The sequence below is a fragment of the Choloepus didactylus genome, chromosome 9 (assembly GCF_015220235.1).
Source record: "Choloepus didactylus isolate mChoDid1 chromosome 9, mChoDid1.pri, whole genome shotgun sequence".
NCBI lineage: Eukaryota > Metazoa > Chordata > Mammalia > Pilosa > Megalonychidae > Choloepus > Choloepus didactylus.
The window spans coordinates 32612318-32634430 of NC_051315.1; the positions used below are offsets into that span (position 1 = coordinate 32612318).

The 22113-nt window shown below is 42.0% G+C and overlaps 1 protein-coding gene and 1 long non-coding RNA gene across 12 annotated transcripts in view; one reads left to right on the forward strand and one right to left on the reverse strand.

Moving 5' to 3' along the window:
* The window catches only part of ZEB2 (zinc finger E-box binding homeobox 2), a 130429-nt gene extending 125511 nt beyond the window's left edge, over nucleotides 1-4918 (reverse strand). For 4 of the 6 annotated variants that reach the window (XM_037849940.1, XM_037849936.1, XM_037849939.1 and 1 more), the window contains exons 1-2: nucleotides 4477-4918; nucleotides 1842-1983 (exon numbers count right to left, since the gene is read on the reverse strand). In XM_037849940.1, the coding sequence (XP_037705868.1) occupies nucleotides 1842-1914 (73 nt within the window). In that variant the 5' untranslated portion in view covers nucleotides 1915-1983; nucleotides 4477-4918. Of the gene's footprint in view, nucleotides 1-1841; nucleotides 1984-4476 lie in introns of those variants that run through there. The other 2 variants (XM_037849938.1, XM_037849941.1) reach the window with 1 other exon arrangement.
* Nucleotides 4919-8498: 3580 nt separating this feature from the next.
* The window catches only part of LOC119544461, a 57061-nt gene continuing 43446 nt past the window's right edge, over nucleotides 8499-22113 (forward strand). For 4 of the 6 annotated variants that reach the window (XR_005218846.1, XR_005218848.1, XR_005218849.1 and 1 more), the window contains exon 1: nucleotides 8499-8733. This is a non-coding gene — a long non-coding RNA (uncharacterized LOC119544461). Of the gene's footprint in view, nucleotides 8734-9811; nucleotides 10059-21880; nucleotides 22067-22113 lie in introns of those variants that run through there. The other 2 variants (XR_005218845.1, XR_005218844.1) reach the window with 2 other exon arrangements.

Sequence of the window (22113 nt, forward strand, 5' to 3'; positions counted from 1 at the left end):
TAAATTACCCAGAGATGGGGAAGGGGAAGTCTCCTGTGTAAGGACCACCTTAAATAATGCCAGACATCAGAGTGAAGAAAAAATTAAATTAAACGAGGGAGAGAGGGAGAGAGACTTAAAAAGAGGCAGCCTGAACTGGATCTTGAGGAAGCAGCTCGGAATATATTATTGTACTTGTTTTTTTGTAATACTAAGCCAAGCAAATAGATCAAAGGCAGCACAAAGGGAAAAGGCAGGATAACGTAACGAACAGTTTCTGACTAAAATTCCTCTATCACTCCCCCATATGGCTCGACACCTCCACCACAACAAGCAAAACACACACACACACACACACACACACACACACACACACACACACACGAGAGAGAGAGAGAGAGAGAGAGAGAGAGAGAGAGAGAGAGAGAGAGAGAGAGAGAGAGAGAGGCATCATTTGTCTCTAATCAAAATTCTCTCGTCTTTGTGTTTTTTCTCCCTCCAGCACCCCACACTACACCCCCCAGCCGCCCCCTCCCCGCGTCGCGGAGCTCTGGAGCAGGCCAGGGGCGCGCACAATTGTCTTCTCTGGAGGAAAGTTGCTCCCCGCGGCGCGGGTTGGGGTTGCGGGAGGCTGGGAGGCCGGGCCAGCGCCGCGTCCCTGCGCTCAGCTCAGGAGCATCTACGCGGCCCCGTGCCGGGTGATTGGGCTGAGAGCGAAGAGAGCGTGAAGTTTCTTTTCCGAGTCTGGGCTGGTGCTTGTTTGCTTGTTTGTTTTAGGTTTTTTTTTTTTTTTTTCTTTTTTCTTTTAAAACTCTGTATCCTCCATCGCCCACCCCCACCTCCGCACCCTCTCTTGTCCCCAGTCCTCTCCCCTCCCCCAGGCGCCTTCCGCGCTCTTGCCAATCACTTTTCTTTTTTATTCCCAGGATTTTGTTTTGGATAATACCTAGGGTGTCTCCCGTCCCTCCCTTCCTCTACTCGTCCCTTCTCACCCTCTCTCCAAGATGGACCTACTAAACTGTCACACACCCCCCTCCCCTTATCTCCTCGCTGGTATGTGTATCCACCTCGCAACCCCATCTCCTTCCTCCTTCCTGACTCAGCCTGGATAACGGGCTCCTCATGACCACGTAGAAACTGCCCGGAAAAGTCTCGCTGCGCCTTGCGCCTCCGCCAGTCCCGGGCATAGGGGCCAGATCACGCTGGAGAGGAGCCATCCACCCGCGATTCCGCGCGGACCCCTCGCGGACCCCACACAGACCCCCGGAGGGCCGGCCGAGTCCCTCCCACCCCGGGTCGCGGCGCGCCAGGCCGGCCCGGCTGCCTGCGGACCGTTACTTGGCGCACGGAGAGGCGGCCGAGCTAGTCCGACAAGAAACTTTGAGCCCAGCTGAGGCACAGCTCCGGGTCTCCTCTCCCGCCCTCGCAATCCCTCGGCCACGGCCACCCCCGCCCCCGCCCCGGGATCCTGTAGGACCTGGTGCCCGGGGCCCCCGCCCTGCCCTGGCCGGACGCTGCGGCAGCCGGGCCGGAGACCCCGCGGGCCGGTTGCAAGCTGAACGGGCGGCGGGAGGAGGGAAGGCGGGGGTGGAGGGGTTGAAGTGCGGAGTCCCGGCAGTACCCCCGCGCTCTGAGCCCCCAGGCTCCCCGACGCTCACTTTGCCCGGCACTTCCCCCAACTCCCCCCCGGTGCAGCCGCCGCGCGCGCCGGGCTCCGGCGCCGGCCGCGGAGGGAGGCTCTCCCGCAAGCCCCGGGCGCCGCCGCCGCCGCCGCCTCGGTTCCTTTTCCCTTTCCCCCTCCTTCTCCCTGGGTCTCGAGTCGCCGAGTGGCCCGGAAAAGTTTGGTTCGGGCCGCTTCTTACCGTTTTTCCTCCTGGGATTGGCTTGTTTGCGCCTCTTGCACCGGGGGCCATCCGCCATGATCGGCTGCTTCATTGATAAGAGCGGATCAGATGGCAGTTCGCATGGACTCGGCGCCCTGCTTCGGCAGCACGCAGGCTCGATCTAGCAACCAAACACAGCGACAATGTGGGCATCGCCCGCGCCCATTGAAACGCGCGCGGGCCGCCCAGGGGAGCCGGGCCAGGGCCCCGGCGAGCACCCATCCGCGCCCCCCAACCCCAAAGCGAAACTTCGGCGGCCCCCTCCCCGCCCCCCCCACACCGAGCCTTGGCCCCGAGGCGCTTTGTGTTTGTTACTGTATGGTGTGTTGCACCCGCGAGGGGATCAGAGACAAGAATTACATCTTCAAAATGAGTCATAACTCCTGACCGTATGAGGGAATGCACACGGCGGTACAGTAGGCTGCTTGACTCAAGGCTAGACGGACCCTTTCCTCCGAAAAGTCCTCAGCCCGGCTCGGGAACTTGGGGTGAGGCGAGGCTTTCTTTCGCTCTCATCTTGTCTGACCCCCACCCCATTTCCCAAAGGAAACAAACAAACAGACACTGCCAAACAACCCCCGATGAAGCACACTCGGGCAAATTGATAATAGTAATTATAGGAAGCCCACTCGCCCCGCGCCCCCTCCCCTCCCCTTTTCGAGTTTATCGAGGCACTTTCTCTTCTTCCCCCCACCCCTCCAAATTAAGATTCCCGGTTTCACGCCGCAATAAGAAATGTAATTTATAAGCCTCTTTGGACACTGTCCCTCCCCTCCTTCCCCCCACTTTGACAGTATTTACTTAAGTATTTCCCCCCACCTCACTCACACACATGCTCCCCCCACAATGATCCCCTTAAATAGTTCAGTAGGATTTTTTTTTCTCCCCCTCAAGAAAGAAAGAGAAAGTCCAACACTAACGGCAATACTTTCAAGCTCTGCTAAATGATCGTATCCTTTCTGACTTCGAAACTTTTGTACCTAAAAATTGAGAGAGGCGCTGCATTTTTTTCAGCTGAAACTGTCAAAACTTGGAGAAGGGGAACCTCGGAGGCAGGCAAGAATCCTGAAACTCGGTGGAGGTTGGGAAGATGCTGTGCCTCGAGGATTAGTTTAAACAGGGGGCTATAAAAGATGTAACAGATGCAAACTGTAACACAAGGGCCATTAACCCTTTCTCTGCCGAGCACACTCAGTCCCCACGCTCCGCACCTATTGTCTTCTGTGCTAGAAGCTTTGCGGAAAACCTGGAAAGTGAGTATCAGTTTCCACACATTTGCTGAGAGAGGTGGGGGGGGGGTGGGTGGGTAGAGAGAAGGGGAAGTGGATGTTTTAGAAAGCACCTTAAATTTAACCTAGACATAGAAGGAGACTTTTAATGTAAGTTTGACACCTTTTGTCATTTCTTGGCTCTCCTATTAATGTGAAACTGTTGGGGAAAATCCTGAAATAAAGAAATGGTCACACAAGTGTCTGGGATGAAACAGCTGGCCTGCCTGTATTCATGCTGAAACTTACACACGAATGCATATAAATATATGTTTAATAAAGTAAGCTGCTAGTTTTATGAGCATGTGCATATGAGGGAGAGACAGGGAATTTGTGCTGTAAACTTTATCTGTGCCTGTTATTTCTAACTCTGGAGTTAGTAATCTTGTCCTCATCATTATAGGGGGAGCATGTAAAATATATAAGTAGGTGGGAGATAAACACATTCATGTTAGCTGGGCTCATCACCATTCCTGGGAACTCCTGATATTTCTTTTGACTTTTCAGTGCCAGAGTATGGAATGGGATGTGTGCATGTGTGCCTTCTTTTAAATTCATGTCTATATTAATTTGCCATTTAAAATAAAATTCCAAAAAATTATCCTTAATTTTAAACCCTGATATCCTGACAGGAGTTTTCTTCCCAGCTGTAGTGACCCCCCCCCCCCCACTTTGGTAAACGACTCAAGTTCCATGAGGACTTTCACTTCTTTATTTATGATCACAGAAGCTGAGGTGTTACTTCACACACACAAAGAATGAAATAAAGAAATGAAACTCGCTAAGCAGACAAAAACAGGCAACTTTCTGCTTAGAAAACAGCCTTCTCCAGTGGGAGAAGATGGTCTGCCATGTCTAAGAGAGACTTGCCCCTGAATTTGCTAGGGTCGAATCAATCAAGTTTTGTAATTATTAACAGGTATTTGTCAAGTTTTACTTGTTAAATATAATGAATTGGAACTAGATGCAAAAAATAGAGCAGACAGCTCTCCCCTTGATGAGTTTTTATTCCAGCCATATAGTCCTCAAAAAAACTTTTCCTAGGCTGGGTAGCAAAGGCACCTTTGGTTACCTGAATGGGCAGGTACAGAGCAAATAATTTGGGGGAGGAAAGGGAGAGAAAAGGAAGGAGAGAGGAGGAGAGTGTGAGAGAAAGCGGAGAAGCCACTCTTGGGAGAAGCTTGCCATAAAGGAGCTAAACCCACCTGAAATTCCTGCCCACAGACACCCCTTCTCACTTCAGATTTACATTCCCACTCAAAAGGAAAAAAATCAGAAAAGCAGGGTGGGGGACAAGCATACCATAAAGGGATAAAAAGAGAGAAAAGGGGGGAAAAAAAACCTACCTGCGAAGTCTTGTTTGTAGTTTTGGCCAGAAATGGTGAGAAGAAAAAGCATGAAGAAGCCGCGAAGTGTGGGGGAGAAAAAGGTGGAAGCGAAGAAACAGCTCCCGGAGCAAACTGTACAAAACCTCGCCAAGAGTGTCGGGAGGCAGGACCGTTATTCCTGCGGAGCAGGTTAGAACTGATCTCTTTCGGCCACTCCAGGAAACACAAACCTGGGGACGGACTGACGTGTTACGCCTCTTCTAATGACATTTTTTTCTTTTTCTTTTCTGTAGGAGAGAGAGCAGAGACCCTGAAACACGCGCCACCTATCTTTGTGGGGAGGGATAATTGAAGCGCCCTGAGCGTGAGCATCATGTGAAAACGTGATCGCCAAGTTTCTCTCTGGGAAAAGATCTGGGATAGATTATACCTTGAAGTCTCCGCAAACGCTTTAGTGGAAGAAATGAAATTCCACCTCCCTCCCTTCCTCTCTCCCTCCCTCTCGCCTCCCTCCCTCCCTCCTTTCCTTCTCCACGCCCCCCCCCCCCCCCCCGCCGCCGCATCAAGCCTTTGGCATCATTATCCTCATCACTAAATTCTACTGAGTACAAGGCGGAAAGCGGTGCACACCATTCACAGAACTGGACAACTCCAAGGGGCGAAAGTTAAAGGGAAAGATCCCGGGTCCTCAATCCAGATCGCCTCTTTTTACACAGATATCTCTAATCACCAGATTTGAGATGCACATTAAGTTGTGTGGATTTCTCAGCACGGCTTCTCGAACTAAATTCTTTGCCCTTTTTCTCTCTCTCTCTTTTTTTTCTTTTTAGATGCCAGAGCCAGGGGAAAAAAAATGCTGCTTGTGAACTGCATCTTAGGGCATGTGTGTTGAGGGGAGAGGGGGGAGGATGTTATGCATTTCTGGATTTGATCCCAATACTAAAAAGTAGTTTGGCATTTTAAAAAAGGGTCTCTAAGTAAATTAACATAGAGCGCTAGGCTGACCGATCTTTGAATCGCTGTACGTCTCACAGAGACCTCACTACAAAGTAAGGGAGTGTATGTTGGGAAGCAGAAGGCAAAAGGAGAGGGAGAAAGGCCATAGAGGAATATAGCAGGGAAGGAAGAGCATGATATTAAACGGCATGGGGTCTAAGTTTTGGAGTTTTTTTTTTTTTTTTTGATATTGCAATTAAAGTACAATTAAAAAGAAAAGACTCCACCTTTGCTCTGAAGGGATTGGTTATGCAAATATGGAAGGGATTTCCTGAAGAATACAGCTTTCTACTGTATGGTTAATTAAATAATCACTCAAAAGCTTCCAACGTGACGCTTCTGTCGTAATCCAATCAGGTTACATAGGTCCTAAACAAGAAAGATATTTTCCACATCTGGAAGTCAGCAATTTAGCAAGTACTGCACATTATTAACCAATTCAGAGCCCACTTCCCAGGGGAATTTTTTGAAGTTTAAGTGTTCTTAACCAATGCTCTGCTGTTTTGTTAATCAAAAAGCTGGTTTACACTGCACATAATTGGAACTAATATAGAAGTAAATAAAGACAGCCAAATTTGAGGATGCTGAGCATAGGCATTTATCGGAAAAGGAAGAAATCTCTTAGTCTCTGATGATTCAGGCTCAATTTCTTAAAGAATTCATAAACTTTTTTTTTTTTTTTTTTTTTTTTTTTTTTTTTTTTTTTTTTATAAATAGTGAAAGTGCTTGAGAACCTCAGAGCACAAATAAACTTCCAGTGTCACAGCCTTTGGGCTCCATTGGAAAGGTGAAGGTAGAGTGTGAAGAGGACCAAAGAGATGACACCAATTTTTCTGCCTTAATATTGTTAAATATTTGCAGCTCCCGGTTTTCACTCTGATGAAATCTGAAACAAATAATACCCTGATCCAACACTAGACTTTTACTTACATTAAGATAAACAGCTTTGAACTAGTGCTTTGAATGTGTGCCTAAAGCAAGACTTTGAATGCAAGAGTCTCTGGCAATTGCACTCAAAGGAGGGAAAAGCCACCACATGGGTTGCCACATCTACACTCCCAGAGGTGCCTGTCTTTGTATTTTGTATGTTTATTTTCCTGGGGAGGGGGAAGAGCACTAGCCACCCAGCATGACCACAGCCAGATCTTTAAGATGGAAGAAAAGTAGACTTTCACATTTGGTTACACACTCACACACTCACCTCTGTCCTAACTCAAGTATTTATTACTAGAGAATAGCTGGATAAATTAATCACTTCCCCACTCCCCCTCCCTATCCCAGATAAAATACTCACAGAAAAGGAACATTCAAGATTTTCTGTTTAAAAATTAAAAATTTTTAAATATTTCCAACATGTCAGACATTCTCAATTTTATATCTTACATTTCTTTTAATACATCTGTACTAAATGTATGGATTACTTATCAAGTTCCTCCTCTGATACTTATTACTACTATTACTATCATTTTTTCCTTCCTCCTTCCCCTTTTTTCCTTTTTTTATGAAAGAAAAAATTGGACTTCAGCTTTCTCTAGAATTTTGCTTTCCAGCCTCCCTTCTCCCATTCACGAGGAAGAAAGAGCCCAAAGTATGGGGCGATTCCAGGCGACCCCTCTTCAGGAGACTTTGGAGGTTTACAGTCCTCCCCACCCCTACCACACCCCCGACCCCACGCAAAACCTCAGGTCAGAGGATCCAATCAAAGGGTTAACAAAGCACTTGTCTTTATTATGTATATTAAATGGCAGGTTACTGGCGATCTGACTTAAAAAAAAAAAAGAGAGACCCTTAAGTATTTCCATTAAAAACACCTAATCATCTGATTACCCTGGGCTCGGTAATTGTTCAAGTGGCAGGAGCCAGCGCCCAACACTTAGCACTTGGAGTCCCGTAGTGCAAGTATTTGATTTGGGAAATCTTTCAGGTTCCCATCTATGTGGGTGTTAGGGTCCACGTGAAGGGTCCCTGAGAGGTGTGAGCGCGCGGCTAGGTTGCCCCCCTTCCTTGCCTGGCACGCTCCCCAGGAGTTTGGCGGAAAGAGTTCCCACCACCGCAGAGGCGATGGGGTCGGAGGAAGCCGGAATATAATTTTGGCCGGAACACTCCCTCAGCACGAGGGTCAGGTCGGGGACAATAGTGACCGTGGGATCAGCGGGTTTCAGGAGCGCAGGACGCAGGGAAAAGTCGAGAGAGGACTGGGGACTGCTGGCTTTGGGCTCCTCACCCAGTAAAGCAAGTCCTGCAAATGAAACGTTCTTTCCTTGTCTGTCTTTTCCATTAATAATCCACTTCCAGAGATTAGAGCAGACGAAGGGGATTGAAACCACAGATACCCGCAAATGTGAAATAATATTGCAATCGACCTTGGAGGGGAAAAATAATTCTTTAGGGTTTCCTTGGTAAAAACAAACTGCCCCCTCAGGATTCCCTCCACCTATGCAGGGTGTGAAGACGTACTTTTGTTTTCAAATTCCGTCCAGCAAGGACCTGGTGCCTGTCCCCCCAATCACCTTTCAGTCTGTCAATTTCCTCAACTTTCAAAGCCGCCCCCCCCCCCGCCCCCTGCTCCGTAGTCGGCCCAGATGCCCTAAGAGATACAGTGTTTCTGCCCTTGAAGACACAAGGCTGTAAAAGGAATTCGAATTTGGCCACAGCTAATGATTTTCTTTAGCAATTTCTGCTTATTTTGAACCATGTGGAGAAAATAAAAAAAGGAACGTATTCTAGTTTTGAAACGGAATTGATCTTTCATCTAGAGGAATTGTTTCGACCCTGTGTCGGTACGCAGGAGGTGGGCAACTTCTTTTAGAGTTGCAAGCAAAGGGTGATAAAGGGGACCCCAAGATAGGGTGCGTGTGTGTGTGGGGGGGGAGGGGGCAGCAGGGGTCCAAGCCAAGCCAAACGGTTTCTCACGTGCAACCTCGCAATCCAATCCATTGGGAGTTGCGCCTAGGATAGGAGGGGAAAGTCTACTAAAAATAAAAAAAAATAAAAAAATCAGGAGCATCTCTCGGAGAAGCCCTTTCAAACAAAATCAAAACAGGACCAGAGAACCACAGACCGTCCCTAACATCCCCGGTGCGAGGCCCGCGGGCTGTGGAATCTCGCAAGTCACCTGGCCCCAGCAGGGAGGCCAGCTGAGAGGCTTATTTTATTTTATTTTATTTTTTGAAGTAAAGGCTGAATCTCGGCTTCAGGGCTTTTGCCAACGTCTCTACTGACAGGAACCAGCAAACTTCAGGACCCAAATGAGCGTCTTAATTTATTGATGCCAAACAGGTCTGCTTGTTGCCCCCAATTCTCTGCGCGCTCGGGCCTCACTACCCCCTCCCCTCAGCCGCCACCCTCCCCCCTAGTTCGCTCCCAGCTTCGGTCCCTCCATTTGATCTTAAGGAAAGACCCCGCCGCCCAGGCGGAGGAGCGCGTGTGTGGGGGGGTGGGGTGGGGTGCGGGGCGGCCCCCTCCTGCCTGCCGGGGAACCCCGCGACCCCCGCCCGGCCGCCGGGTCAGCTGACCTGCCCGCTGGCCCGCACCCCGCCCGCCGCCCTGTTTCCGGTCCCCGGAGTCCACTAGCTGCGCTCCGAGCCCGAGCGGCCGCGGCCGGGCGGTGATGCTGGGGGCTGATTACCATGAGAAAAGCTGTGCCTGGAAAAGCCTCCTCCACGCGACTGTCAATCTCACTAAGGGGGGACGGAAAGGAGCCCTGCAGGAGTCATCAGAAAAGTTGGAGTTAGTTCGATGCGACGGAGGCCCGAGGAGGTGGCTTTCTCCTTAACTTGGAAGTCTGGGGCGTTGAGTGCGCGGACGCCAGCAGCCTCGCCAGGGAATTCAAAACTGAGAATCACCCTTCCTCCCTGCCTCCCTCTTGCCCTCCTTTCAGCCTTCCCTGTCCTTTATCCTCATTTTCTTGACATCCTTTCCCAATTGTATTTCCTACATCCCCTTTTCTTTCTACCTGATCTTTCCCTTCTGCAATCTCTGGTTTTCTTTAACATCTCCTCTTCTCCCTCCCTCGGATTCTTTACCTGCTTTCTTTATGTGTCCAGATTTATCATTTCGTTTTGAAAACACATTATTTGATATGTAATTAATCTACCAGCATGAGGTCAGGGACACCCTCCTGGGTCATCTGAGACTCCAGTTCACCAGGTGTCAGTGAAAAGTAAAAAATAAACTAAATATAAACAAAATAAAAATAAATCAATATTTCAGTAACCATAATGGCTTATTATTCTGTATTATCATATCAGCTCAGAAAGACAATCATTTCTTTAAAAGATATGATCCTCCTGGAAGAAAATACTTTGCTTAAGGAAGTCCTTCAGAATTAAGGCAAGGTGAATTTTTTCTCATTGATAATTCTATTTTAGTGCTTAGCAGATTTTAGAGATTAGAATAGATAATTTTAAGAAACTTAAACTGTGCTTTTTCTTTTAATGACTATTTGGAAATTATAAAAATTCCCAAAGCATCAAAACACACCACCCCCATCATTGATCAATTCAGAGAGAAACAGCGAGTCACGTATTTTGTGCATTGCTAAACAAATTCATAAACCGAGTTGGTGGGTTATTTTGACTAGGTTGCTATCCATTACCTAGCAGGTGAGTGAACATGGGAACATTTGTCATGAATGTGGCTATGTTTTCTGTTTTCCTTATCTTTTTGGTCTTTTCTTCACTTTGGGCTCATTTATTGTTCTCATCAAAATTCAGAGTTTGCACTTGTTCACAATTTGTTTATTTTGTAGAACTTTAAAATTTGTTGGAAGTCAATTGAACACATATGTTAAGCCCATTTTAGGCCAAGAAAAATAAGGATGCATTAGAAAAATGCCTTTTATGCTTCATAACTATTAATTGACATTTTATGATGAATAATTAATCTTTTGAATAATTTTGGTATCTCTGATCTGAACACATATTTGCATATCTAATGCTTGATTTAAAATGTGTTTTTTTTTTTAATTCATTCTCTAAGGATGAAGAAACAAAGTAGCATTGTAATGGGAAAAATTTCTCCTGCACTTGTAAAAGTTTATTTATTAATCTGTAATATTCTTTCTAGACATCTGTAAAACTTAATTTGTAAACCATCTATGTAAAACGCACATAGAAATATGTGGCAATACTACAATTATTTAGGAAAAATGATACGTTAAGTAAAATCAAGTCACTCCCCTCCTTAAATCTAGAGATGCACTCTGATTATGCACTGTATCTTCTTTTTGGAATTTGGTCATTGAACTTTTTGGTTATGTCTATTTATACAGATCAAAAAGGAGAAAATTGAGGTAACTGACAAATAATTCAGGCCTGGTATTTAGGATAATTTTTCTTCTTTTACGTTTTAACATATGGGCTGATTTGAAGTTATTTAAAGTAATTAAGCAAGCATATTTCTGCTATTTGTCTACTATTAAGCTTGTTGAAGTCTCAAGTATCTGGTTTAATGCTAGCCTGTAGATTACTACCTGTATGATGATAGACAATTTACTCTAAGCCTGTTTCCTTATCTATGACACTGATACACTAATAATTTATATTCCTTGGGGTTTTATGGAGAATTAAATTAAGTAAAGCACAAAATCTCACTAAGTTATAGCTTTGTTATTATTATTATAAAAAGTTGATAAAAATAACATGGAACATTCAGATTAAAGACAGTATTGATTTTGACTATTAAAAAACTACCTTTTAGTATCATTCAGTTTTTCTATTGAGATATGAGTGTCGTGTCACTAAATGAAGAACTAAAATGGAAAGCATCATAGGGTATATGGTTGGTTCGTGATTCTTTAGAACTGTTCATAGAATGCACAGCCATAGAAGTGAAAATAAATGCAGAATTTTCTTTATTCTGTTAGTCCTGCAGTTAATTTATTGAATTCAGTATGGTTAAAATTCAATATGGGTTATAAATACCAGGCTTCTTTTGAAAAGAAATTTACTCCAAATGTATAAACTAGAAAATTCTCGTGTTCTTGAGTAACAGATTGTCTGTGAGTGTAAGGGTTAAATGTGCAAAAGCTCAGAAGCAGTCTTGAGTAAGACTTGTAAAAAGGAAAAAAAAAAGACGTAAAAAATTTGAGTAAGACAAATTTGGAGACCAAGAATTTGGCTGTCAGAGTACTATTTGCTGTAAGACCATTCATAATGAACTGAGCATTCCCTTTTGGAATTGTAGTTATCCTGGGGTTTGCGCTAATTTCAAGTACCTATAATGGCGGGAGAGAATCAGTGAATTAAATGGAAAATGAAATCCCCCGGTCTCTTCAACGTCCACAAGCCCACATTTTCTTTATGATGCAAAAACTAAAAAATCAATGCAAGCTCTAGGGGGTGGGGGGTGGGGATGGGGATGGGGACTATTGCTATATTTAATCCCAATGCTGATGGCTTTGTTTTTTCCTTAAAACTGCTCAAAACACTTCTGTTTGTAGTTCTTAAGGGGTCCCTTAAATCGTTCTTTTCTCAAAGGATCCCTTCCTTGCTCCTTGCAGGTGAAAGCTACCAAAAAGGCCATTTGGACGTCTGCCTAGGGTCTTGGAAGTGACCTGTACTTTTTAGCCCCTTTTTTAAAGGGGAAGGGGACCAGAAATGTTTGCACCTACAAATTCTCTAGTGAACTGAAAATACTCCATGCTGCTTTGTGATCTTCTTTAACACTCCTTATTCTGTTAAAAGGATAACATTATAAACTTTGTACTATACTTAGTTCTAATTTTGCATGATTTTAACCATGACTTTTTTTTTTTTTGGCAGAGTTGTTTCAGGTACTTAAATATAGAAACTGTATTCTCAAAAATTATCATTTCCATGGTATTTGCAACTCCAAAATGAGAATAGCTAAGAAAGAACTGCTTCTAAAGGCCTGATGTAATGCTAAATCCACTTATATATCATTTAGTTTTGATAGCAGATCTGAAGGTGTTACAACTGGTCTCATTTTACTAGATGAGGAAACTGTGACCTAGAGAGAATCAATGACTTTCCCCAGAATATAAAGTTCTGGGCCTTTGAATCTGCCAGATCTACCCCTTAGTCTACACCATGTGCATGTGACACTTAACATCTTCCCACCATTCACAGGCATCCTGGTGAGCCACTTGAGCCCACCCACTTTGCACACTAGATTGTGACCCACATCTAGTCCTCCTGAGTGCTATGTTTGGTACTTGTTTTTCCACATATGGCTTATTTTTCTTTTGAACCTAACACTTAAGCTCATTTTTCCATTTATAATATTGGGTCAGGTCCTTGAATGTTTTCACTGGTTTTGTTGCCTCTGGCTTCTCAGATAAAGTACATTTCCTGGTCCATCTCTTCTCCCAGACCTCCAACTTGGGAAAACTTCCGTGCTCAGGTTCCTGCTAGCTTACTCGCCCTGCCCCAGGGAAAGTCCTGATCTATCTAGGAATAATTTTTATTTAGCACTTCTTGACTGAAATCTAGGTATCAGTGTATTTGACAATAAATTATTTATGTTCTCCTCACTGAAAGCATATTATAGTGGAAAGGATATAGGTTGTGGAATTAGATGAACTGGGTTTGATGCTCTGCATTCTGAGTACTAATTGTGTACTAAGGACAGGTTATTTAACCTCTGTGAACCTCATTTTTTAAAATGAGCAAAAGAGTACTTAGATTCCAGTTGGTTGTGGTGAAAAAAATTAGATCATATATGTAAATTGACTGGTACAAGGTAGATGTTCTGATGAATAGTAATTCTCTCCCATGAATTACTTGCTACATGAAGTTAATATATATTAAAATATATGATGTTAAACTATGGAAAACTAGAGTGGATGTAGCATTATTTTTTGGTGACTTTAATTCAATTTTATTGTTAAAAATAATTTTGTTACTATTTAGTTCATCAATTTTTTGTTATTATTTTATTAGGACATTTCAACAATCCTGCATTATACACAAAATGTTTACTGATAAAAAAGTTGGAAAAGTAATATGCTCCTAGCATTTCTTAATTGGTACTAGAATAAAGGAGGTGCTCAGGATAATAAACATCATGATATTAACAGATGAGATGAATAATTGTACTTTAAATTTTGTTACATATTTCATACTTCCATTTGCAAATGTAAGAAAAAATATTTTTCCAGATAATTCCTCCTTTTTGGCCTACCATAAGAGGAGCTAAGAGTGGTCAAGAAGGGAAAATTAAATTGTCTATTCAGGGTAAAAAGGACAGGGTCTTAACGCTGTTCACAGCTCTTTACCTGCTCTTGCCAAAATGTCAGAGGCTTGCAGGAGTTGCCGGGATGGGGCCAAAAGGGATGGAATAGCAATGAGAAAGTTGAACTTACATTGTCTTCTTCCTACCCCTGAGATAAGGGCTGAAACATCAGCATAAAAAAAAAAAAAAGTAAAGAATAGGTATAGGGAACGGACAATGCTTCACTCTCTTGCCTGCAAATTTGAGAGTAGGGTTGTGTCAGCAGGACCTGGCATGATCTACTGTGTATGTGACTTTTCTACCCTATGCCCTAGAAAGGAGGGTGTCAGGGGAGAACTGGGCAGTGGCCACAGGGATCATATTGTTCCAGTGGTTCTGCTACAGTGCAAACCGGGCTTCTTTCTCTCTCTCTGGAACTAACTTTGCTACACACGCAAAAAATCTGCTCTGTTAGGTTTGTCTTTGGCCATTGTGGAACCATAAGTATGGCTCCTGTGGCAAAGGGGCAATTTTTCTGGGTTGAGGGAGGTTGGCTCACCTATTGTTCTTGGCACAGGGCTAGCACCCTCTAGACAAGAGGGACAGAATAAAGCTGAAAGTTCACAGAAAACGCTTGGCCTTTTAAAACAAGAAGGAAAAAAAAACAAAAAAACCCATTCTTTTAAACCTTGATGTTTCTTATCTGCTGAGTATTTGCAGTTTCTATTCAGAGAAATCAGCCTGGTCCCAAGAGGCATTATTACCTACTATCATTTAGCATGTGTGTGAGATATTGAACTATTGTTTACAATAGTTTTCCATAGCCACTCTGGAAAGATGATCTATATTGAAGTTTTGCTTCTTTTAGGGAGGATTCCTGTGTGGTTTAGGGAAATGAATTGCTCAGGGTTAGGTGAAGTGTGCTCGTGAATGTCAATTGAAATCACATTAGGCTTTGAATTTGGGGCAGAGTTATCCTTTTATGATATTGAAATATATCATGCTCAGTTGGAAAAAAATTAACCATTGTCTTATTTAGGGTCTCCAAATATTAATTTATTTGACGAAGGTGATCTATCACTGATGCTTTTATGACAACCACCTGGAACTGTGCTTATTATTATAGTAAAAAAATCATTGATGTTTGTAGAATCTGTCTGTCATTTGTTAAAAAGCTTTAAAAAATGTAAAATGATCTTTTATTTCAAACCTGTAACAGTTTCAGATAAGAATGACAATTGACAATAGATGAGAGGGTAGCAGACGGGGACCACAGACACTTAGCTCCACATCTCACTTGTTTGCTGAGTTATGTACCAATTACATTATTTAGCACTAACTTTTATTCTCCTTCTTCTGAGTCAATATTACACATGGATGTAAAAAAGGAAGGAGCAAAGGCAGAATCAAAATTATATATTTGTCTGACTCGTTAAATGGCTCTGATGAGTCTTTTCATGGTCTGTTTTTTAAGAAAATAGGTCAAAATTTAATAAGAGGCTTTCTCTGAAGAAGGAAAGAAATAAGGAGAGAATGGGGCAGACAAATAAAGACGTGGTTGGCTTACAAGGGCAAATGTGAAGTAATAATTTAGGTTAAATGAGTTCCCCAACCCCAACCCCACACAATAGCTAATGAAAGGAAACTGAGAAGGTGGAGAGTTTTGTTTTGTTTCTCTTTGGTTGGGTAAATGGACAGGCTCTAGCAGCCAATGGGCTGGATAATTTTTCTGCTTGCAGCTTCATGTTGGTTTAGCAGAGCCACTGGTTACCTAAAGGTGTTGGGGGAGGTGGAGGGGGGGTTGGAGTTTGAGCCCTGTTCATAGTGTTTTCTCCAATACCCTCTCCTCTCTCTTCTTGCCTCTTTGTTTCAGTCCCTTTTGCTTGGGGCTCTTACCTGTTCTTTCCTTTCTTTTGAAGCTCTCTGTTTAGAGGAAAAACTAGTTTTCAAAACTGTGCCTGTCCATAAGCTATGCCTGTCCATCATCTTCAACATGTTTAGCTTTTTAAGTAGTAAGACATCACCCTAGGATTTGAAATTTTCAGTGTTACAGAAAATTGCCTGGAGGTAACAGAATGTTTACCTGAAATATATTGAGGAAGGGCATCTCAGTACTACTGCTGTAAGCCCAGTGCCTAGCAGAGCGATTTATGTATGGATAAATATCTGTTGATTGCATGCATGCACGTATATTATCTAAAAAAGCCAGACAAGATGAGATACCCCTTGCTTTACAGGGCAAATAAAAGTTAAAAGGAATTGGTATAGGTGTAAAAATCACCTGTGGGCACAAACAGGCTTCTGATACTATTTTTGAATTTGGGGTATAATATTTTATTTCCAAAATGAAATACCTAAATCATTTACAAAGCAATGGAAATATAACAGTTCCTCAGTAGCTCACTTGCAAAGGAAATTTTCAATACAAATAAAGTCATACATATTTATACTAGGGAAATTCAAAATAACTTCCTCACATAAGCACTGCTACATTCAAATAAAATCTTGCCAACACTTCTGAGTACATTGCTTTAAGAAAAAAAATAAGCTCCCTGTAGCGTCCGAACTATTTTAAAAATCTTGCCAATTTCTTCAACATACATCAGTTATCTCTCTTCAAATCACTGACAAGAATTTAAAAACTGCTTCATCAGAACAACTGCTACCCTTTCTTAAACTCTCGTTAGAACCTGATCTTCTAAAAAGGACCATATTTACAGCTTCTTTTGAAATTTTGAAACCATTTGGCTGATATGTTTTTGCTACATTTTCTTTTCCTGATTTAATTTCCAGGGGCATTTGCATGAAAACAGGAGAATAGGAACACACGATTTTGTGTGTTGTGAGTTCATCTGTTTCTGACGCTTATTCCCCACCTGAGATCAGTATCTGTTTTATTACAACTGGGAGACTAGGAGCTATATTGAAACGATGAAGAAGTTGTTGGAGGTGAAATAAATTTCAGAAATTGGGTCTCAGGAGGCTAAGGATTGATGGATGATTTGATAATGAATTTTCTTCTAGATTACTTAATTTTGATCAGTCTGAATTGTTAGTGACACATGTCATTGTTACTGAAAAGATTAGAAAACCAGGGAACCTATGCAGAGCTAGTGGGTCAGTGCCTTTCTAAGAAAACCATGCCCAGGAGTTACATGACTCTGTCTTATGAGGTGACAAGCATTAGAGAAAACAATGAATGAGCAAAGATTAGTTCATGTATAAATTCTAAAGATGGCCACTGGAAGTTAGCAAGGAATAAAGCAAAATGTCCGGGAAACTCTGACCACTTTGCAAGTACTTGCTTTTTTTTTTCACAATGAGAACCAGAGAAGACTATCAGGATGAATTCGGAACATCTTCACCTGGAGTTCCAGGGGCATGAGGAAATTTACCTATTCAAAGCCATAACCATAATCTTCAAACTCTCCACTCTCTCCCATATTCCTCAGCTTGTTGAATGACGTCGACGTCCATTCAGCTTCCAAGTCCAAACCCAGGGTTTGTCTTTCATTCCTCTCTTTTCCTTAAGCCCCATATTCAATCATTCAACAAGCACCATTGAGTTTACCTCCGCAAATTTCTCAAATGCATTCCCATCCCTCCAAACTTACACCCCCACTGATCACCTCTTTCCTGGAAGACCATGCTAACCTACTAACTGGCTTTCCTGTCTCCAGCCTCTGCTCCCTCATATCTTTTCTCAACATCATCACCATCATGAATGTTCAAAACATGTATCTGGCCATGCCCCTGCTGAGCATGAAAACCGTTAGTGGTCCCCAGTGCTAACCTTCTGTGCCTCTCAAACTCTTCCCATGTAGTAGCCTAAAGAGAAGCATTTCTATCTGTACAAATATCATTTCAAATTATAGTACCTTAATTTAAACATGGTTTCTCTTCTATGTTTTTGGATAAAATTGAGATTCCAAGAAGCTGTGCCATGTTAATCCTGCATGTCCCAGGGTGTGCTTATTCCAGTGTGAGAAGCATACTGCCAATGCAATAAACCAAAGGTTCTCTAGCAAAGCAGATGAGGCCCTCTTAGGTGGAACATTTTTATTTCTTCAACCTCTTCTTTCAGCACTATTCAAACAGCATATTACATATTACACTTTGGTAATATTTTTCTTTTTTTCCTCCCAAACACACCATGATATTTCCCACTAATGTCAGGGCCTTTGCCCATGCTATTTACTATAGCAAGAATGTTCTTTCCAACTCTCTTCAGCTGATGGACTTCTGTTCATTCTTTAATTCACCTCCAATGTCATCTCCTCCTAGAAGCCTGAGGCTAGCTCATCTGTGTCCTTAGCATACAAGTTTACACTGCAATCAACCTTTTCTGTGCTATAGACTCTCAACTAGAATATGACCACCATGAGGTCAGTGTTTTTTTTCATCTTTATATCCCCAACTCCTACCAAGTACCTGACAGACAGTGGGCACATAAAAGACTTTTTGAACTGAACATGAAAGCCATGGTACAAACTAAATTTCATTACTGGATAAAAGAACTCCAAGACTATGCATGTTTTACTGTCAGTGCATTTAGCAAGAGGAAGGTGACAGCATTCTCAGGCTTCCTATCACTAGGAGACAAGAACCCAAAGTTGGGAATGTCTCATTGTATTTTTGAATAACTTGCATTAATTTAAACATATGCTTGTGAAAATATTAAAAGTAACTTTTACTTGCAAAGCATTTTCAAATTTCAAGGCTTTCTCACATGCAGTGTCTCACTTGATCCTTACAATAAACTTTAAGATTGGTAGCTATTATCATGACCATTCTGGACAAAAAGAACTAAAGATTTTGACAGAGTAAAATCAAATCCATTTTGGAGGTCCAAAGTTTGTTTTCAATGTGAATACATCTTTGCGAGACTGGTAAAGGTCAACTATTATTATTCTTTTGTGACAGATGAGGAAGTAGAGTGGTGAAAGGGCTGGCTCAGAGTCACATGGGGCCATTGTCAAAATAGTAATTGAATTCCAAGTCCTGTGACTCAGTTTAGTTCTGATACAGCCTCTTTTGAAGAGAATGTAGAGGAATATATCTATGAAAGGAAGCCTTGGTTTTAGGAGAGCAACCCTTTTTCATAACTGGTTTGTCACTTGGCTTTGGTGCACAAAGAAACCAAATCATAAATTGAGTTGTTCAAGAGACAATAGTGAATTGTTTAGGAGTGAAATTGGAAAATTTATTGGGTTTATTTTGGATGGGAGAGTAAGGGAAACAGGGATCATGTAGAGCCTGAACATTTAAAAAATAATTTACTTCTTTTGTCATAAATTAGTAAAATTCATAGTTTAAGTAAACACAATGAGAATATCTAAATATATGCTACCTGCAGTTTTCCAGAATTTTTTTCCCAATAAATGTAAGTCCTAAGAAAATGCGTATTTTCTTTTATAATTCTGTTGATGATTGAAAAGCTACTTCCAGTGAAAAGCTATCTTTTTCTTCTCTTTAATCAGAATTTTATAAAGTAAATTTAGTAAAAACACTTTGAAAGGGAGAAAAATTCCACAGAAATTAAATGGTAGATAAAAACCCATTATTTAATATATTTGTGCTTTAACTCCATCTTCAGAGGCCAGTGATGCAAAATAAATTCTGTATATATATGAAGCCAACAACAAATGCAAAGATACTTATAACCTTCCTCTCCTTCCCCTAGAAACTGGTTAAGCATCTTTCAAACTGTGCTTCTATTCATAAATATTTTAAAGTTAATGTAAATGTACTGGCTAATGCATCAACATTATCAGCCAATTAATAAATTTGAATATGTGATGAGGCACTTCATTTCCTAAGCTAATGGGTTACTTAATTGACTATCGCACCTATGTATTATTTCATTCAGTGAGTGCTTATTAAGTTCCTACTATGTGCTGAGCACCTTGCTAAGGACATTATAGTGATCAAGACAGATCTGGTCTATACAGTCTGGCAGGGAAGCCAGACTGTGAATGATGAATGCTATTGGAAGTAGAGAAGGCAGGCCCATCCAAATGAAGGTGAGAGTAGATCTTCCTAATGTACAGAAGGTCAGGTCCTTGAAATCCATCAGCCACCACTGAAATTAGTTTAAATCACCTGTGACATGTTATAACCCTTCCAGGCTGGGCTGAAGCCACACTTGGGCCTCAGAGCAGGCTGGAAGAGAGAGGGTATAAAGCCTACTATCAGATCTACAGGGAAAGGGGCCAATGTTCCAATTGTGATATTAAGGGCATTGGTGAACAAAGCTCTCAGGAGTCTCATCCCAGTATCCAAGGGTTCATCCTTGCCAAGTGCCCTTATGCCAAGTAGGAGGCAGTGTCTCTTATTTTCTAGGGGTATGGCCTTGGTTGTAATAGGACCCGAATCAGTTGCTGGGTCTCATGAACAGGTTCTAGCCCCTGACAGGAGGAGATTGGCAAGGACTAGACTGATATCAGGGTAGCAACCAGTTCCAGATGAGGACTAGAGCATAAAATGAGGAGCATAGCAGAGACAATGAGCATATCAGGAGGGATTTGGGTGGTAAGGGGAGCCTAGACCTGAGTGAGGCTCAGTACAGCAGCTTCTCCCTTTCTTTCTCCCCACCCCTCTCTCTATCACCTATTTGTTCATATTCCTGTAATGTCTGTTACATCCAAATAGTGAATCAGGCTTGTGTTTGCAACAAGAACTAGTCATACCTTTGAATGTGGATTTGGATTTTACTGGGAGAATTTTATTTTCAGTAATATTTTTTGGACTGAGTAGAGATGTTGGCTCATTAGAATATGTGAGGCTTGGGTCTTTACTGTAAAGGATCTGATGCTTGAACTTAAACATATAACTTCAATATTTTGATTTACTCATTGACCCTAATGGTTGTACTTTTTTTTTTTTTTTACCTGCAACAGAAAGAGGTTGATAAGAAAACTATAAAGAAGACTTTAATTAGTTTATATATGATTTTTTTCCCCTTGAGCATGTTTACTCTTTGGGTGAAATGACTAGGTAGCATGCATGCATGTTGTTACCATGTAATCGACTGAGTCATAGAAATGAACCCAATGGACACAAACTTATTTGTGTGCTTTGGACTCAATTTTAATTAAAAAAAAAAACACATTATAAAATGGAACTTGATTTTCTGTTTGATTGTAGGTTTATTCTTATATCTTTGTGCTCAGGTATATTAAAAAAAAGCTGAGCCGGGCAGCACCGGCTTTGCTTGGGCAAATGATTTCGGTCCAGTCATTGAACTTCTTTGGGCCTCAGTTTCTACATCTATAAAAATTAGATAATAGTACCAACCTAATGGGATTGTGATTTAGAGCAAATGAGACTGTGTGGATCCAAGTGTTTATTAATTGTAAAGTGCTAATGCAGGTGTTTGGTATTTATATTCAGATGCAGGTTATGACCACATTGTATAAATTAAAATGTGAAAGTTTTGAAAAACTTGACCAGTTCCTGAGGCAAGAAATGTGAAATGGCAACAGCTAAAAGGGTCAGTGAAACTCTTGGCTTCGTACCAATCCTCTACAAAATCTTTCCTAACGGCATATTTTAAAAGATGAGGAAAGATAAAGGAATGAAGAGAACTGCCCTTTTTCACTAACCCTTAAAATATTTTGTCTTCCAAAGAAACTCAGCTATAGAAACTTGAGGCCTGGTTCAGTACCAAAGGTGGCCACTAAAGGACTGTTTAGAATATTGGATTTATGAGAGTGAGGTGCCATGGACATGTACTTGCATCAGACAGAGGTGGACATGATCAGAACAAGCTTGCTTACAAAGCCCCTACCTCATCCCGGGCCTTGAGTCACAAATATCTGACGTCTGAACATGCTTCCCTGGACAAAAGTTGACGCCGTCCAAATTGTGTGTGTGTGTCTGTGTGAGTGCAGTGTTTACTATGTAAAGGAAGAATGAAATCGAGACTTCGACCTCTTTCGTTTACTCAAATTTTGGGCCAAATTTTAAAAATGCAGCTGTCCAGATGTGAGACACTAATGAGAGCATAAGGAATTCCTGGATAGAAAAGGGATGGTTGGCCCAATGGCCTGTCTCCTTCAAGTTTATTGCAACACACCTCTCCATGTTGTCAGCATATCTTCCAACCCCTTTTGCCTACATAAACATGTCCAGCTGTCTCTTAAGCCCATTTGTACTTTTTGTTTCACTCAATGGACTTATTTGGTAATTTGCAATATTTTCCACATGCCTGTGGCTCTTTGGATGAAGTAGTCCTACATTATCACTACTTCTTAATTAATTATATAGAAATATTTCAGTAATAAAATATTTACAGCATACATCATTGGGGATTTGGAAGAAATCAACTGAGAAAACAAATAGATCTACAATGACTTTAAAAAGAAAGAGCTGCTCTTTTGCTAATCTATATTCTAATTTCTCGTAAGATGTGAAGAAGTTAGTGGGGAATAATTAGGTGAGTAAATATAAAAACTTTCTTCCTTTTCCTGTAATAGTTTCATT